Source organism: Prionailurus bengalensis, chromosome A2 (genome assembly GCF_016509475.1).
Source record: "Prionailurus bengalensis isolate Pbe53 chromosome A2, Fcat_Pben_1.1_paternal_pri, whole genome shotgun sequence".
Taxonomy (NCBI): domain Eukaryota; kingdom Metazoa; phylum Chordata; class Mammalia; order Carnivora; family Felidae; genus Prionailurus; species Prionailurus bengalensis.
Window position 1 is genome coordinate 148040 of NC_057348.1, and position 18150 is coordinate 166189.

Below are 18150 nucleotides of genomic sequence, written 5' to 3' on the forward strand. Positions count from 1 at the left end.
GGAGGGAGGAAGGAAGGAAGAAAGAAGGAAGGAAAGAAAGAAAGGAAGAAAGAAAAAGAAAACCAAAGGTAAGGAGAGGTTGGAGGTGTGGAGAGTTTCCAGTCTGACATGAAGTGGTCACTGAGAAGGTGACATTCACGCAGAGACTTGAAGGAGGTTGGGGGTGGAGGGGGCGGTCTGGGGAGAAGACACAGCAGGCAGAGGCACAGCAGGTACAAAGGGTCTGAGCCTCGAGTGCACCGGGCGTCCGGCAGGAGCAGCGAGGAGGCCCGTGTTGAGTGGAACAGAACGAGCGATGGGGAGAGAGGGAGCGGGCCGTGCAGGGTCCCTGGGGAGGCACCGCGGAGCCCCCGAGGGCCGCGGGCAGAGCTGGCACCTGCTCGAGCCGGTGCTCACCGGCGCCCTCTGGCGGCCGCGGGGAAACAGACCGTGAGCGGGGCTCAGGGGAGGGGGCTGGTCCCGGACGGGTGTGGGGAGGTGGGGGGCTTGGTGGGCGGTGGTGGAGGAGGAGGTAAGAAGCAGGTGGGTCCTGGATCTATTTTAAAACTACAAGCAACAGGGTTTGTGGCACATTTGAGGTAGGGGTGAGGGGACCGGAGGTGTTGGGGACGCTCCCTGTTACTAGGAGGGAACACGCAGGGGAGGGGCAGGTTAGGAGAAGGTCTAGAGCTCAGTTTGGGAACTGTGAGGTGTGGACTCTCCGGTGGACAGCCAGCTACGCGGGTCCAGGCTGTTGGCTCTCTGGGCCACATAACAAATCCCCCCCCCCAACACAGTGGCTCAAAAACACCCACATTTCTTACCTCACAGCTTCTGAAGACAGTCCATAGACAGAGTTGGGTCCTCTGCTCAGGCTGCAGTGCTGCTGTTGGCCAGGGCTGAGGGCTCATCCGGAGGCTCCCCCGGGGAGGGGCCCACGTCCCAGCTCCCCGGGGTTGCTGCAGGATCTGTGGCTGTGGGACTGGGGGGCCCACCTCCAGCTGGCTTCTGGCCAGGTGGCCTCCAAGCATGGCTGCTTAGTTTCTCAAAGCCCCAAAGGAAAAAGTCTGCGCAACATGCAGGATGGAGCTTATGTTGTTTATAACAGTAACGGGAGCAGGTGTCCCACCCAGGGCCCGGGTTCTTCTTCCCTCTCTCAGCCCATCTCTTCCTGAATCCATCAGATCCTTCTTCAATCACGTATCACTGCCCCCAAATCCCCTCGCGTCCCTTCTTCCCCTGCTACCCGTCTTCTGCACAAGAACAAAATGATCTTTTGAAGTCAAAAAGTCACCCCGTACCTGTGTCCTGGTCACAAAACATTCCCCAGGCTCCCACCGTGCCATCAACAAATCCAAACTTCTAACCTTGCCTTTGTTTGGCCGTGAGGGCACAGGCTGCATTTATTGGGCACCTACTACATACCAGCCTCTGTGCAGGTGCAACAACACAGCCCACAAGAAACAGAATGCAAACCACATGTGCAATTTTGAATTTTCTAGCAGCCATGTCAGGAAAAGAAACAAGATCATTTTAATGATACATTTTATTTAACTCAGCATAACCAAAATGTCACTCCAGCATACAAAAGTTGTGCTTGAGACATTTTACGTTCTTCTTTCCTGCTAAGGCTTCAGAACCTAGTGTGTCTTGTGCCCACAGCACATCTCAGCTTGGGGTCCGGACGCTCAGCCACGGTCCAGATGCTCGGTGACCACACGTGGCCACTGTGTGGTCAGCACAGATTTAGAGTGCTTTAGAACCAAACCCTTAGTCCTGTGGCAGTCGGTCCCCCAGGGGACACTGCAGAATGTCTAGGGGCACCTTCTGTTGCAAAGACTGGGCGGGAAGGGTGCTCCTGACACTTGGGGGTGTGGGAGCCAGGGATGCTGCAGGGGAGACTGATGCAGAGGGCTGCAACCAGCATCTGTCCCCGCAGATCAGGCCCGCCCACACAGCCAGCACTGACATCCCTGGACAGGATGCTTCCTGCCCTCCAGAAGCCCCACCATGCCCCCTTGCACTCCTGTCCTCCCCTCTACCCTGTAACCACCATGGTGACTTCAAAAGCAGGGCTATATTGTCCCCCCCTTTTTTTGCTTTACATAAATGGTAGTGCACTGCGTTCCCGTGAGCCCTCTTTCCCTGGACCTAGTGTGTACGATTCATCCTCTTGCTGGGTTCGACTGCAGACCATTCACTCTCATTACTGGGTGTAATATCCCGTTGCATGAAGACGGCACACTTTATCTGATGAGCTTCTAGGAGGTTTCCCCTTGAGGCTACTGCAGATAATGCCGTTCCCAACATTCCAGGCGGAGGGCACAGCCTGTGCCAAGGCCCTGGGGAATCGCTGGGCCTTTGTGTTGAAGAGCGAGGAAGCTCTTGTGGCTGGACCAGCAGAGCAAGGAGGAGAGGAGGAGAGGGAGGGAAGGGAGGAGGACGGGGTGAGGGGGCAGGTGGTGGACATGGGCTTTTACCCTGAGGGAGGTGGGAGCCCTGAAGGACCCTGGGCAGAGGAGGGGTGAGGTCAGGTGTAAGAGAAAAGAAGCCAAGGCTTCTTTGGACCTGAATCTCCTCAAGAACGGATCTGACCTTAACCCAGACGAGGGGGTCTTATTTCTTTAGTTGTCTATCGCCAGTCTCCCCCACACTCCTCTACGCAACATGCTAGCACACGCACACATGGGCGCGCGCACAGGAAGAGGCGGTAGGAGTCCAGAGCAGGGGCAGAGCAAACACCTTTGACTTGTGGGTGAAGGGGGCTATCACTGACATCGCCACTGCTGTGGGTCTCAGTCCCCACCATTCCCTTCTGGAATCATCTGGAGGCTGAAAGTGGGGCTGCACCGCCAGGAGGCTGGGTCAGTGACTGGCCTGCTGTTCTCTGTCCCTGGCACACGGGTGGCAGCAGGCCAGGTGTTCATGGGCCGCCCCATCCAGCGTTAGCTGCGGCTCTGGCTCCCCAGTTGCCCTGATCTGTCACTCCCCCAGGGCCCTCGCAATTGTCCTCTGTCCTGAGGTCAGCCCCCTGACTCAGACTCACGTGCCTCTGTGGCTGCCTGCCCCTTTGTTCCGAGCGGACTCTAACAAAGAAGACTTGTTCTCCCAAGACAAGAACACAGTGAACCAGGGGAGCCAGGCTCCCCTCCGGTCTCCCTCCAGGAAAGTGGCAGCTCTCCACGTGGGACAGAGCTCTCGGGTTCTGCTGGGTGCCCGGCTGCATGTCTGCCAAGTCTCCATTTTACAGGTGCAAACACTGAGGTTCAGAGGAAGGAAGGGCTGTATTGGGAGGACTGGAGGGCTGGATAGGGGTCCCGGCAGGCTTTCCTGGAGCCTACAAACTCCTACCCGGCCAAGTGCTTTCTCTCCTCTCTGGCTCCATCCATCCCTCTGCTGCAGCCCTCTGCCTTCTTTGCTTTTCTAGAACACACCAGGCAGCTCGAGCCTCAGAGCCTTTGCACTCACTGTACCTTCCACCCGGTACACCCTTTCCCCCATACATGCTTGCTAAGTCTCTGCTCAGACCCCTCCTTGCAGACATCTTCCTCTGACCACCCAGCTCACCACTCTACCGATCCCTCTTCCACCTTACTCGCTTCTTCTCACAGAATTTATCACTAGCTAACACAGTATACCGTTCTTCCCACTGCACGGTGTTGGGCTGGAGTTGTGAGAGACGACTGTGCAGCTTGCAGGAGTTTCGTGAGCTGGCTGATGCCACGTGGGTAGTCCTGACGGTGGTTTGATCAGCCACGACGGGATAGCGACACCACAGGAATGAGCAGGCGCCACAGAGTTAGGCTTTTTACCCTGTGTCTCCTGCCCCCTCCCCCTTCCATTAGAATGAACGCTCCTTGGGGCAGGGGTCTGCCCACCTTGATTTCTGCTGTCACCCTGGCACCTAGAACAATGCTTGGCATCTAGGAAGCATTCAATAAATACTGGTTGAATTGAGTGACCCTCATCCCTAGCAACTGCTCCCAGACTTTGACATCAGGCCCCCCGTGACAAACCACCCTTCGGCCTGACTCTGGTCTCTGGCACCATTTCGCCAGACTCCGGAAACATCCTCCAACCTTTAGATGACACGCTCGAGTTCCCCAACACCTTGGCCCCAGGGCCGTCGATAAGCCCCCGGCCTCCAGCAACAGGGCTCCTTCTCGCAGAGGGATCCCAGCGCCCCTAGCCGCGATCCCGGCCCCGCGGGGAAGAGAGCAGGAACCCCGCGGCCTCGGACTCCGGTCCCAGAGACGCCCCTCTGTGCACTCATGCCGCGCGTAACTATCGAGCGCCTGCTGCCTCCCGGGTTCCGCACGCAGATCCCGGGTTCAGGACCTCTCGCTGCCTCCCCGACACTGGCCCCGCGGCCGCGCGACCGAGACGTCGGGCCGGTGCCCACCCCAGAGGGCTGGGGGCGGGGGGCGAGCACCGCAGCTCCTCGCGCGACCTCGCAAGCAGCCAGGTGCCCACAGCACGCGCCCCTGCCCCCGCGGGTCCGCGGTTCGGAGCCCTGCAGGCGCTGTGCGCGGTGCTTTGTGGGAAACACCGACCGGGGTCCGCGGCATGCCGGGAGTTGTAGTGCGGCGGCGCGGGGCGAGCGCAGGGCCCGCCGGGACTTGTGGGCGGGACCGGGGCCGGAAGGCAGGGTGCGAACGTGCTGCGGGGCCGGGGCGCCGCTGCCGACGACAAGATTCGCGACGTCCCGCTGGCTGAGAAGATCGTCACCGAGGACGGCGGCGCCGAAAGTGCCCGAGCCCCTGCCCAGCCCTGACCCTCGGCGCCGGCCCGATCCGGAACCCTACGCCAACCCTAACCATACTGGGCACCCATAGCCCGTGTGGACGGGCCGGGACTCCAGTCTTAGCCTTGGACGCCGAACCCCCTCCCTTCCCAGAAGCCCCAAAGCCAGCTCGGTCCACCCAGGCCCCTGTCGCAGACACCCGGGCACAGTCCTGCAACCTCAGCTCCCACCTTCCTCGCAGAACCACCTCCATGCTCTGAACTTGGCCCCGCCTCATCACTCAGAACTGCTAGACTCCCGTCCGTGCCATCCGTGGCCTAACTCATGTCGCAGGTGCAGACGCCTGAAAGAAGCTTCCTGGGCAAGAGACCTTCTCTGAAGGGCTCTGGTGTGAGCGCCGACCGTGACCCCCGGCCTCAGCCTAACCCTAACCCCCGCCTCAATCCCTACCCCTCCACCATCGTCACCCATCCAGCATTTCCCAACCTCTGAAGTTCCCAGCACTGCTGGCATTGGGGCTCGATTGTTCTCTGGGCCCCGTGGGGGTGTTGAGCAGTAGCAGCCCCCATCGCCATGCCAGGAGCACCCCCCCGCCCCACTCCCGACAACCACCTGCCTCTGCTACATATGGCCCAGGATCACCAGGGTAAGAACCACTGTCCTAGTGTGATAAAACACCAGGGGTTCCCGGGTCTTAGCCTGCAGGTAGGTGGAGGAGAGGGGAGCTACCCACCTAACCAAAGGACATTTCCATTCTGTGCCCAAGACAGGCCACAAACCCAGCCTGAGGACAGAGCCCCCTGCCCACTAGAACACACAGCTCACTTAAATGCTCCAGCAACCATGTTGAAAAAAACACAGTGAAAAAGGGACATAAATAGCATCTGGCTGGCTCAGTCAGGGGAGCATGCGACTCTTCTTGTTCTAGGGTTGTGAGTTTGAGCCCCACATTGGTGGAAAGATTACTTAAAAAAAAAGTCTTGGGGCGCCTGGGTGGCGCAGTCGGTTAAGCGTCCGACTTCAGCCAGGTCACGATCTTGCGGTCCGCGAGTTCGAGCCCCGCGTCGGGCTCTGGGCTGATGGCTCAGAGCCTGGAGCCTGTTTCCGATTCTGTGTGTGTCTCTCTCTCTCTGCCCCTCCCCCGTTCATGCTCTGTCTCTCTCTGTCCCAAAAATAAATAAACGTTGAAAAAAAAAATTAAAAAAAAAAAAGTCTTAGGGCGCCTGGGCAGCTTGGTTAAGCCTCCAACTCTGATTTCAGATCAGGTCATGATCTCTTGAGGCCAAGTGTGGCGGGCTCCGCTGGGCATAGATCCTGCTTAAGAGTCTCTCTCTCCCTCTGCCTCTGCCCCTCCCCAGCTCATGCTCTATAAATCAATAAATCAATACATAACTTTCTAAAAAGTAGCATAGGGGCACCTGGGTGGCTCAGTTGGTTAAGCGTCCGACTTCCTTAAGCTCAGGTCATGATCTCACAGTTCATGAGTTTGAGCCCCGCATCAGGCTCTCTGCTGTCAGCATGGAGCCTGCCTCTGATGCTCTGTCCCTCTCTTTCTGCCCCTCCTCTGCTCACTCTCTCTCTTTCGAAAATGAATAAGCCTTTTTTTTATTTAAATTTATTTCTCTTGAGAAAGAGGGAGAGCACACTTGAGCAGGGGAAAGGCAGAGAGAGGGCAAGAAAGAATCCCATGCAGCCTCCTCGATGTCAGTGCAGGGCTCCAGCCCACGAACCAGGAGATCATGACCCGAGCCGAAAGCAAGAGTCAGATACTTAACTGACCGAGCCGCCCGGTGCCCCCAAAATAAATAAATTTTTTTTAAACTTTAAGGGGCACCTGGGTGGTTCAGTCAGTTAAGTGTCAGCTTTCGGGTCAGGTTATGATCTCACGGTTCATGAGTTCGAGCCTCGAATCAGGCCCTCTGCTGTCAGCGTGGAGCCTGCTTCGGATCCTCTGTCTCCCTCTCTCTCTGCACCTTCTCCACTCGCATTCTCCCTCTCTCTCTCTCAAAAATAAACATTTTGATAAATAAAAAATTAAAAGGTAGCATAAATAAAATGAGTTTTATAGAATGTAAGATAAAATGTATTTTATATAGTATATTCAAAGTACAGTTGTTTCAATATGTAATCAATATTTAAAAAAATTTTTAACATTTATTTTTGAGGCAGAGAGAGACAGAGCATGAACGGGGGAGGGTCAGAGAGAGAGGGAGACACAGAATCCGAAACAGGCTCCAGGCTCTGAGCCGTCCGCACAGAGCCCGACGCGGGGCTCGAACCCACGGACCGTGAGATCATGATCTGAGCTGAAGTCAGACGCTTAACCAACTTGCCAGCCAGGCGTCCCTCAACATATAATAAATATTAGGATGTGTGACATTCTTCATACTAAATCCTCAAAGTTTACTCTGTATTTTCCACTTACGTGCATTTTACATTTAATTTTCATTGGATGTTTTTCATCTATAAGATTTAACAAGATTGCAGATGAAAAACAGATTCACAAAGCCAAGTTGTTCCAAACATACTTAAAAGTTTTCTAGTACTTGAGTCAAGTATCTGCTTGTAAGTTGAAACTTTAATTCAGAATTATATTTCAGGTGGTCAGTAGGGACAAGTCACTGGCGGTGCTGCCCTGGCCTCCGTTCACGGTGTGGCCCAAAGCTGTCACTTCGCCAGCCCGGCCTCCGGTGGTTGCTGGGCCAGGCTGATGTAGCACGTGGCTGGAATCACCCAGCCACGGACCCGGTGACCCATGGGCAAATCCTTCTGGACGATGTGAACTTACCACCACATCTGCGTGGATGGATATGGGCCCGGATGGGGATGGGGAAAGGATGGCCCACCGCCTCACCGCCTCACCGAAAAGCCAAAGAGTCACCAGCACTGCATCTTTCTGGGGCACAGCAGTGACTGCCTCGTCAGGTACAGCTGGTCCCCAGTCCGCGACTGCTGTGGTCGGCACGGTCAGCCCGAGGGGAGAATGGTGAGGGCACTCAGTCGGGGCAGGACAAATGAGCGGGTGTCCACATGACGGACGTGTGCACAGGTAGATGCACAGGCGACGGGCAGATGGATGGACAGACGGTCAAGGAGTGGAGAGATAGATGGATGGACAGTGGTGGATGACACACGGACAGATGGGCAGATCTCTGGTTAGACTGACAGGACCGGCCCCAGAACTCCACCCTGGTCTGCCCGTACCTCCTAGGGTCACTTTGGGCCTGTTCTGCCCCCTGCCCTGGGGGGCATCTGGGAGGGGCGCTGACTCGCCTGCAGTTCTGGCCCCAGGCGTCGTGCAGAACATGACTGCTGGCATCCGTGGCCTGTGCAAGAGGCTGGGCACCCCCCACCCCAACTACAGCTTGTCTTCCATCTGTCCCGCACGGAGCTGAGCAAAATGGCGGCCCGGGGCCCCAGACAAAGTCAGGACCAGCATGGCAAACCCTTTGGACAAACCCTTGACCCTCCTGCATCCCACATGTCTACCTGCCTGCCTCCAGGGACACCCACATCGACCTCTGATGCTCACTGTCTTCTCACTGGTGCATCACCCTGGGCCACCCTTCCCCTTCAGCACCTCCTCTGTTCTCCTCGAGCTCCTGGTCACCCTTTTGACCTCCCCCCTCCCCCAGCACAATCACCTGCCCTGCAGCCCAGTGCCCACAACAGGCTTGGTGGTGGGTCCCCAAGGTGTCCCACAGCCCTTCGGGTGGGGCCCCCATCAGCAAGAAGCCGCTGCTAGAGGACAGCATAGCCTGACTTAGCAACAGGGCCTGAGGCCAGGGGTTACAGTTCTGGGAGCCCTGGCCCCACCAACTCCTGCTCAGGTCCCCCAGCCTCGGGGTGATGGAGCCAGCACCCCAAAATCAGCTGTCACCAAGATGTGCCTTCCGGCTCCTCAGGGCCTAAGGATCCTCAGGGCACCCCCAACCTTGCCTATTCAACTCCCTCAGCGCTACCCCAGCCTGAGGTCCCCCTGGTGGGGGGACCCGCCACAGTCCCCAGGGACACCGGGCCCAGCTGCGGGGCCTTTGCAGACTACCCCAACCCCACCCCGCACTGGGTGCCTCCGTTCAGTCTGAATCAGGTATCACAGCCCAAAGCCTCTGCCCCCTTGATGCTCATGACAACTTAAATCTCAGGTCCTCAGACAGGCCCCAAGGGGTCAGGGAGGGTGTAGACCCCCGGATCTAACAGCCCTACCTTTGACAGCTACCCGGCCACCACCAGTTTGGGGCTGAGCTTCACAGAAAGAGACTCATGCAGTGTTGTCCTTCATGAGCATTCAGTGTTCATTATTTACTTGGGGCTCTGGCCCCCAACCTTGGTGCCCTGGGGATCATCCCTCCTGCCATGCTCCCTTGGTTAGCTCAGCCAGGCAACTTCAGGGCAATTTTGCCAGCCCTCCAGAGCCTTCCGTGTGGGTCTTTATTGAAGAATCATTCACAGCCTCCATAGCCTTCTCCACCATCGCTGAGACCCACAGAAGCAGAGAGTGACCACAGGAGGGGGGGCATGTCCTAGGTCTGGGGTCCTCCAGCACCAGAGCTAGATGAAGGACCCCAGAAGACCCTGTCCTCATGGCTCCAGCCCACGTCAAAGAAAGAGCTGTGAGCCCCCAACTGACCAGTAGCACCAATGAGTGGAGCTGGCCCAGCCCCGGTGGGAAGGGTGTCCCTGAAGAGAATGGGCATCTCTGGGGGGCTGGGCAAGTGGTCTCCCCTGGATACCCTCTGAGGAAACCAGCACCCCCCCCCCCCCACAGAGAACTACTGCTATCATAGGAAGGTAGAGTCCAGGATGACAAGTCTTGGGTGGGGGGAGGCTGGGACCCTCCATGGGAAGGAGGTTTCCTGCCAAGGCGACTGAGGACTTCATCCTGGGCGGGGACAATGCCGGGAAGGAGGGGGGGATCTGCAGGCAGGCACTGCAGGAAGCTCAGGTTGGGGGGGGCGGGGGATGTAGAGGAGAACCTCAGTCCCCACCCAGGCGGCTCCATGGGCTCAGTCTCCTAACAATGAGACCAGATATCCCAGATGCAGGCGCGAAATGCCGTTCAGTCCCCTCCAGTGCCGGTCCTGGGCTCCCAGAGTTCCCCCCCACTCCCCAGCGTCCACCTCGACCCTCTCTCCAGGCCCTGTCCTGTCCCTCTTCCCCCCCTCGCTCCCCTCCCCCCACCCCAGGTTCCAGCTCCTCCTCACCTCTGCCCAGAACCCTCTTAATCTGATCAGCCCATACCAGCGGTGATTAGAGCTGTGAGTGTCCTTGAGCGTGAGGGTCTGTCATCCACACAGGTAGAGCGTTATGAGCCCCATGGAGCACTGGTGATGGGTGGGGAGGCATAGCCCAGAGAGCTGGGTCACACCCTACAAGAGGCCTCAGCAGGGACGGAAGCAGGAAGCAGGGTCAGGGGCTGGGAAGAGGCCCATTCACCGGGCCCACTGCCCCCTGCCCGGGTTAAGAGCCCAGCTTCCCGAGAAAGGCCCGCACCTCCGGCCTGGGGAGGGCCGCACCTCGGAGTCCACCTTCCTGTGCCGCTTTCCCGGCACAAGGCTCGAGGGGGATGGGACCGAGGAAGACAGGACTCAGCCCACACAGACGCCTCAGTTTCCCCCCTGTGCTACCAGCCCCCGCTCTTGTGCCTCGGTTGCTGCCTCTGGCAATTGAGACACTGAGAGGACACAGGCGCAGGGCTAGTGGCCCATCGACACCTCATTGCCGGGGAAACTGAAGCTGCTTGGGAAAGACTCTGAGGAGGCAACCTTTGGGCCGAGACGGCACAGGGCGAGGGCACAGCCACGCCAAGGCCCTGAGGCTGCCCGACCCTGCAAGGCTCCCGGCAAGCGAGGATTCTTCCCTTTATGCCACAGGCAGCCTTGCGGTGTGAGTCACCGTGCGCAGAGAGGTGTCACTCTGGGTGCTGGTGATGCATGGCCACAAAGGACAAAGAAACGGGGCCAGGCTGAGAGGCAAGAGGAAACCGTGGACAGATTTCTCAGGACTCACTGATGACAGCTGTGAGTGGGGAGCCTGGCCAGAGTCCCTTCCCAGGCCTCCCTGTGGATCTCAGTACCTGTGTGGAACACAGCCGGGAGGTCCCAGACTCCCAAGGGCCAGAGCTGTCTCACCTGAGGGCAGACAGCTCCATCACCCCCAGGAGACCCTCCCGTCTCCGAGAACATAACCCCTAGGAGACCCCCACCACCCCAAAATCCTCACCCTGAAGGACCCCTCTTTCAGGAGGCCCCACCCCACAAACCGCCCCCCCAGGAGCCCACCCCAGAGACGCTGGCCGCCAGGAGGCCACCTCCCACCCACCCATCTCTGCACTTCCCGGAGGTAAGGAGGCTACTCTCCACCCCCGCCCCCGCTCAGCCTCCCCCGGCCTGGTTCTGATTTCATTTCGGTTGACCTCAACTGCCACCCCTCCCTGGCCTCCAGCCTCCAATCTTCCGGTCTCTCAAACGAGTGCGCTCACACCTTCCCGCTCCCGCTCCCTCTGTTCTGACTTCGGCCGCGAGGTCCCCCCGCCCCCCCATCTCTGGTAGCGCCGAGTCGCCTCCAGGGTCGGGGGTCAGGACGGGAAACCCCCTCGGGAAACCCCCAGGGACTCGCTGGAGGAGGGGGCGGCGGGAAGCAGCCGGGTCACCACTATTTAAGCCAGTCCTGTTGGGCGGGGGAAAGAGCCGGACCGGCATGGACCAGAGCCTCTGCCTCCTGCTCCCCTTCTTCCTGGGGCTCCTCCATCGAGGCCTCGGTCAGCAAGGGAAGGGGCCCCGTTAGGGGAGCGAGTTTGGGGCCCGGGGCGGGGGGTGGGGGGGGTTGCTGGCACAGGGAGGACTCGAGCAGGGCGGCGGGGAGGCCGCTGAGGACCCTAGGGCGGGGACAAGGGGGTCCGCCGCTGGGGTGGGGGTGGGGGACAGGGCTGAGAGCGCCGTCTGCCCGCAGGTGGGCCCCTGGAGGTGGAGCCCCCAGACCCGGTGGTGGCGGTGTCCTTGGGCGGGTCGCGGCAGCTCACCTGCCGGCTGGCCTGCGCCGGCCACCGGGCGCCCTCGGTGCAGTGGCGCGGCCTGGACACCAGCCTGGGCGCCGTGCGGTCGGACGCAGGCCGCAGCGTCCTCACCGTGCACAACGCCTCCCTGTCGGCGGCGGGCCCGCGCGTGTGCGTGGGCTCCTGCGGGGACCTGACCTTCCAGCGGACCGTGCAGCTCCTGGTGTTCGGTGAGCTCCCAACCCCCCCTGCCGCCCTCGCGCTTTCTGCGTCCCAGCAGCCCTGCCCTGCCTCCGACCGCTACCGCTACCGCGTTTTCCTGGGCGCCCTCCCAGATGCCCAGCCCGCCCCCCACCCCGATCAAAGACTGCCCCAGCTCAGCCTGAGTCACTCAGCAACCCATTCCCCGCCCTCCTCACCCCCCCCCCAGTGCCCCTCCTGACTCCTGCCCCTTCTGCTCTGCTCTGTCCCCCCCCCACCTGACTCCCGCCCCTTCTGCTCTGCTCTCCTCACCCCCCACCCCGCCCCTCCTGACTCCCGCCCCTTCTGCTCTGCTCTCTTCTCCCCCCCCATCTGACTCCTGCCCCTTCTGCTCTGCTCTCCTCATCCCCACCCCGCCCCTCCTGACTCCTGCCCCTTCTGCTCTGCTCTGTTCCCCCCCCCCCCCGCCTGACTCCCGCCCCTTCTGCTCTGCTCTCTTCTCCCCCCCCATCTGACTCCTGCCCCTTCTGCTCTGCTCTCCTCATCCCCACCCCGCCCCTCCTGACTCCTGCCCCTTCTGCTCTGCTCTGTTCCCCCCCCCCGCCTGACTCCCGCCCCTTCTGCTCTGCTCTCCTCACCCCCCACCCCGCCCCTCCTGACTCCTGCCCCTTCTGCTCTGCTCTGTTCCCCCCCCACCTGACTCCCACCCCTTCTGCTCTGCTCTCCTCACCCCCCACCCCACCCCTCCTGACTCCTGCCCCTTCTGCTCTGCTCTCCTCACCCCCCCACCCCGCCCCTCCTGACTCCTGCCCCTTCTGCTCTGCTCTGTTCCCCCCCCCGCCTGACTCCCGCCCCTTCTGCTCTGCTCTCCTCACCCCCCACCCCGCCCCTCCTGACTCCTGCCCCTTCTGCTCTGCTCTGTTCCCCCCCCACCTGACTCCCACCCCTTCTGCTCTGCTCTCCTCACCCCCCACCCCACCCCTCCTGACTCCTGCCCCTTCTGCTCTGCTCTCCTCACCCCCCCACCCCGCCCCTCCTGACTCCTGCCCCTTCTGCTCTGCTCTGTTCCCCCCCCCACCTGACTCCCACCCCTTCTGCTCTGCTCTCCTCACCCCCCACCCCACCCCTCCTGACTCCTGCCCCTTCTGCTCTGCTCTCCTCACCCCCCCACCCCACCCCTCCTGACTCCCGCCCCTTCTGCTCTGCTCTGTTCTCCCCCCCCATCTGACTCCTGCCCCTTCTGCTCTGCTCTCCTCACCCCCACCCCGCCCCTCCTGACTCCTGCCCCTTCTGCTCTGCTCTGTCCCCCCCTCCTGACTCCCGCCCCTTCTGCTCTGCTCTCCTCACCCCCCACCCCGCCCCTCCTGACTCCCGCCCCTTCTGCTCTGCTCTCCTCACCCCCCACCCCGCCCCTCCTGACTCCCAACCCTTCTGCTCTGCTCTCCTCACCCCCCACCCCACCCCTCCTGACTCCTGCCCCTTCTGCTCTGCTCTCCTCACCCCCCCACCCCACCCCTCCTGACTCCCGCCCCTTCTGCTCTGCTCTGTTCTCCCCCCCCATCTGACTCCTGCCCCTTCTGCTCTGCTCTCCTCACCCCCACCCCGCCCCTCCTGACTCCTGCCCCTTCTGCTCTGCTCTGTCCCCCCCTCCTGACTCCCGCCCCTTCTGCTCTGCTCTCCTCACCCCCCACCCCGCCCCTCCTGACTCCCGCCCCTTCTGCTCTGCTCTCCTCACCCCCCACCCCGCCCCTCCTGACTCCCAACCCTTCTGCTCTGCTCTCCTCACCCCCCACCCCACCCCTCCTGACTCCTGCCCCTTCTGCTCTTCTCTGTTCCCCCCCCACCTGACTCCCGCCCCTTCTGCTCTGCTCTCCTCACCCCCCACCCCGCCCCTCCTGACTCCTGCCCCTTCTGCTCTGTTCTCCCCCCGCTCCTGACTCCCGCCCCTTCTGCTCTGCTCTCCTCTTCAGCATCTTGCACTCTGGACACACGAGCTGTGGCCGCTGGGCCTTCCCCTCACCCTATGCACCAGCAGCCCCCACTCACCCCTTGGCCCTGCCCTCAAGTCTCCTCCTCAGGGCCCAGTGCTGACCTACGGACTAAGCCCACCTGGCCCCAACCCTCTGTCCATTCTCCAGCGTTCCCAGCCCAGCTGACTGTCTCCCCAGCAGCCCTGGTGGCCCAGCAGGACCGAGAGGTAGCCTGCACAGCCCACAATGTCACGCCCGTCAGTCCCGAGGCCCTCTCCTTTTCCCTGCTCCTGGGGGACCGAGAACTGGAGGGGGTGCAGGCCCTGGGCCGGGATGTGGAGGAGGAGCCCCAGCAAGGTGAGGACCTGCTGTTCCGAGTGACAGAGCGCTGGCTGTTGCCCCCCCTGGGGACCCCCACCCCACCCGCCCTCCACTGCCAGGCAACCATGAAGCTGCCTGGCTTGGAGCTGAGCCACCACCAGCCCATCCCAGGTGAGTCTTTGGGGTCTGGACAGCCTGCACTCGGTGTCCCCAGGAAGTAGGGGAAGTCACCCAGCTCCTATGTGCCTTGATGAGTGCTGCCCAGGGGCTCTTCTGGAATCCTGGCCCCACCCCTCACCTGCTGTGTCCCGGTGTGGACCGGTCACAATTCCCACAGCAGGTGGGGCTATCAAATGCCACCAGAGTGACGTTCCCTACTCATCTATTCAGTCATTCAACAGATTTATTGAGCACCTACCCTGTGTCGGACCCCCTGAGATCCTGTCTTACTTTGCCCACAGTCCTCCAGGGCTCCTACCTCCCTCAGGGTAAAAAAACCAAAAACAAACAAAAAAAAACCAACCAATCCTCCTTCATCCACGGGGCCTTGAATGACCTGCTGTCACCTCCTCCCTCTTCCTCCAGCCACATGAGCCTCCCAGCTGCTCCTCCAACAGGCCAGATGCAGTCCTGCCTCAGGACCTTTACACATGCTCCAGCCTCCACTGGGAATGCTCTTCCCCCAGCTGTGTCCATTGCTCCATCACTCACTTTCCTCGGGTTGCCTTCCCAGTGAGGCTTTTCCTGACCTGTCTGAAGGGTCAAAGCACCGTTACTGTCCCTTACACATGTATGTGTACACACACGAGCCATGTGACTTCTCTTATTGTATATTCTTTGACACTTTTTATCAATATCTGGCGTCCCGGATTTTCTCTTCATTTTTTTCCCGTTGTCTGTCTCCCCTACTGTTGGCTTCGCTGAGATAGGAATATGTTTTATTCACGGCTACGTCCCCAGTGGCTAAAACAGATAGTTTGTGGCCCGACACATAGTAAGTATTCAACAGATACATTCCGAATGAGCGGATGGGTAGACGGAAGGACAGATGAAATCACGGTGCCTGGCACGTGGTAGGTACGCAGTAAATACTTGCTGAATGAGTGAACAAATGAAAACATTTAACTTGGGGCTAAGAACACAGCAGGTGCTCAGTTCGTATCAGACATTATTAATTTAACAACGTGTCTAACGTGGGAGGGGCCCTGCCCACCCCATGAAGCCCCTGGCAGGCTCTCATTAAAAAAGCACAAATCCCTTCTCCCGCAGGGCACCCTGAAACTCATGTTACTGCACTTGGGGTCATCGGGGTGGGGGTAGATCGAGGGAGCTCCCGGTGGGGGGGAACGATTGGAAGGGGCAGGGTGCAGGGAAGGGGTGATGGGAGAGCACACAGAGAGGCCACTGGATCTGAAAGGTGCTTTCTGGTAAGATGTACAAACCCCTCCTGGGGCTCAGCCTCCCATCTCCAGCACAAGGGATGAGCAGAGAGCCCCGGGACCCTTCACGTTGTCAGGGAGCACCGCCCCTCTGTCTACCTACTAGCCCCGTAATTTATAAAAGCCAGTACTCACCAAGCCCACACTCTGATTGCTCTCCATGGCACCCCTAGGATGGGTGGCTCTCACGCCCTTTACCACTGAGGAGATTGAGGTGCAGAGGTTCAGATGCTTACTCAGAGTGGGGAGAGGACCGAGACAGGCCTGGCCCCACTCCTACCCACTGGGATACCCTTCGATTTGCCCAAGTGGCCCCGGATGGGGCCACAGGGTCAAACCCCGTGGTCTAAATGGAGAGGCAGGCAGGAGAAGGGGACTGGGGCAGGAGAAAAAACAACCCCCCTGTTTTCCAGTCCTGCATAGGCTGACCTCCCAGGAGCCCCCTGTAACGACCTCCCCCAAGGCCACCCCAGAGCTGAGCTCCACCCACAGCCCCAGGAGTCCTGGGCCCCCGCCTGGGAACAGCTCCACCAGGCCCTGTCGCCCTGAGATCCACCAGTCACCAGCACCAGGGGGTCTGGAGCTACTGTGTGAGGCAGCCTGTGGCCCTGGTATGTCAGCGAGCTGGACCCAGGCCCCCGGGGGTCTTGAAGCCTACGAGAGGCAGGAGGCTGGGGCCCTGGCTCGGCTGAGCGTGCTGTGGGCCAGGTGCAACCCTGAAGGCTGGTTTCAGTGTCGCCTGGACCCAGGGGGACAGATGGCCAGCCTCTACCTGGTCCCTGAAATCTGTGAGTTCTGGGGGCTAGGGAGGGGGCTGGGGGAGCCTCAGAGGGAGGAAAGCCTTGCATCAAGACCTTAGACAAGGAATGGTCCCGCCCGGCTTCAATTGCCCAAACTGTCCAGTGGGCTTCCCAAATGTAAGATCACGCTTATCTGGCAGGGCGAGGACTGTAAATCTAAGGGACTGTGTAGATTTCACGGCACTTTGTAAACTCTAAACTTTATAGCCTACAACAGCCTATAGAATAGAATACAGCCACTTAGGTCATTTCAAATTTTCTGGTAGCCACATTCAGAACCATAAATGAGACATCTTACATTCTTTTCTCCTTTTTTCAAACTAAGTCCTCAAGACGTGGTGTGGATTTTACGCTGACCTCACTTCCCATTCAGACATGCCGTATTTCAAACACAGGCGTGGGGGGCGGTCACCTCACTGGACAGCCCGTTTCTAACTACAAGGTCCTATGTGCCTTTCAAAAGATTCACTCCAAAACCTTTGGATAGTCTAGCAGCTTTTGGACATTTCAAAAGACATTCTAAACCGTGAAGTCCTTTGTAAAGTTTCAGGGAACCCAGTAAATGTGGAGGCCCCTAGCAGATTCTACTAAGCTTCTCCCCCAAACCCGCCAAGAGGTGTTCAGAGCTCCCGACACTTCCTTCTCTAGGTCCCCCAACAACATCCGCAGCCCTGTGGCCGGGCAGCTTGGTGCTGGGGCTGCTCTTCCTGGCGTTCCTCACCCATCGCCTGTGGAGACGCTGCAGGCCTGCTGGCTGACCACCAAACCCCAGCGGACCCTCTGGGCCCCTGCCCCACGCAGACTGGATTGAGGAGGACTGGCCTGAAATGGCCTTCCTTGCCTTCCACTCAGTTGCAAACAGAGGACATCTGCAGGGTTCTGGATCTACACGGTTGAGAGCCGACCACGACCGCTAACTCTGATGGCCAGCATCTGAGTTTCCCCTCAGTGGGACCCCTGGGGCCCCACCTCCCAATGGGCCAGAGCTAGGGAATAAAGGGCGTGTGGTCTGACCTCAGTGGTGTCTGTGGTGTTTCGGGGATGCCAGAATCTCCTACCCAGCCCCAGCGACCCTCTGCACTGGGGGGGCTCCCCTGAGAGGTGGGGATGGACAGGCACCCCGCCCCCACTTGGCCAGGGCTGGGGGAAAGGGCGCAACAGGGAGCGTGGGGTGGATTCTGCCCGGGTGGGAGAACACAACTGCTTGTGGCTTCTCCTGGATGTGGGACACTGAAACTTGAGAATAACTGGGATTCCTCAAAACAAGTGGGGACAGGCATGGGGGGGGGGGGGATGGGGAGGAGTGTGAGCAAAGACACAGAAGTGGCTCGTTAAAGGAAATTTTATCTCTCTTGGGGTGGCCTGGGGGCTAAGTCAGTCGGGTGGGGTTGGGGAGAGCTGGAAATCAGATGAGCAGGTGAAAGGCTGTAGATGCTGAGGATTCCGCCTGCGGGCACTGGGGAGCTACCGGCGAGTTCAGAGCTTCAGAGGCTGTGGTGTGAGAGAGCCCTCTGGTGGTGAAACAAGGTAACAGCATGGGACGGGGAAATGGGGGCCTTGGTTGGTCCACTCATTCGGGGAGCTGTGGGAGCTCAGAGCAGATCCCCCAATTCATCCTGGTGGGTGGTTGGCGGGGGAGAGGAGACCTCGCCCCACCGGGTGAGCCTGCAACTCAGACGGAGATTGGACTAGGCTGAAGGCC

General features: G+C 59.7%; 1 protein-coding gene across 2 annotated transcripts; it reads left to right on the forward strand.

Moving 5' to 3' along the window:
- Positions 1-11248: 11248 nt before the first annotated feature.
- MADCAM1 (mucosal vascular addressin cell adhesion molecule 1) lies at positions 11249-17461 on the forward strand. 2 transcript variants are annotated; one of them, XM_043585964.1, is made up of 5 exons: positions 11249-11483; positions 11675-11947; positions 14057-14380; positions 16062-16436; positions 17097-17461. In XM_043585964.1, exons 1-5 carry the CDS (start codon positions 11423-11425, stop codon positions 17204-17206), a joined length of 1143 nt encoding a protein of 380 aa, XP_043441899.1. In that variant the 5' UTR covers positions 11249-11422; the 3' UTR covers positions 17207-17461. The 2 variants fall into 2 exon arrangements, with proteins under 2 accessions (XP_043441899.1, XP_043441901.1); XM_043585966.1 differs by having other exon boundaries at positions 14057-14245.
- Positions 17462-18150: the final 689 nt, after the last annotated feature.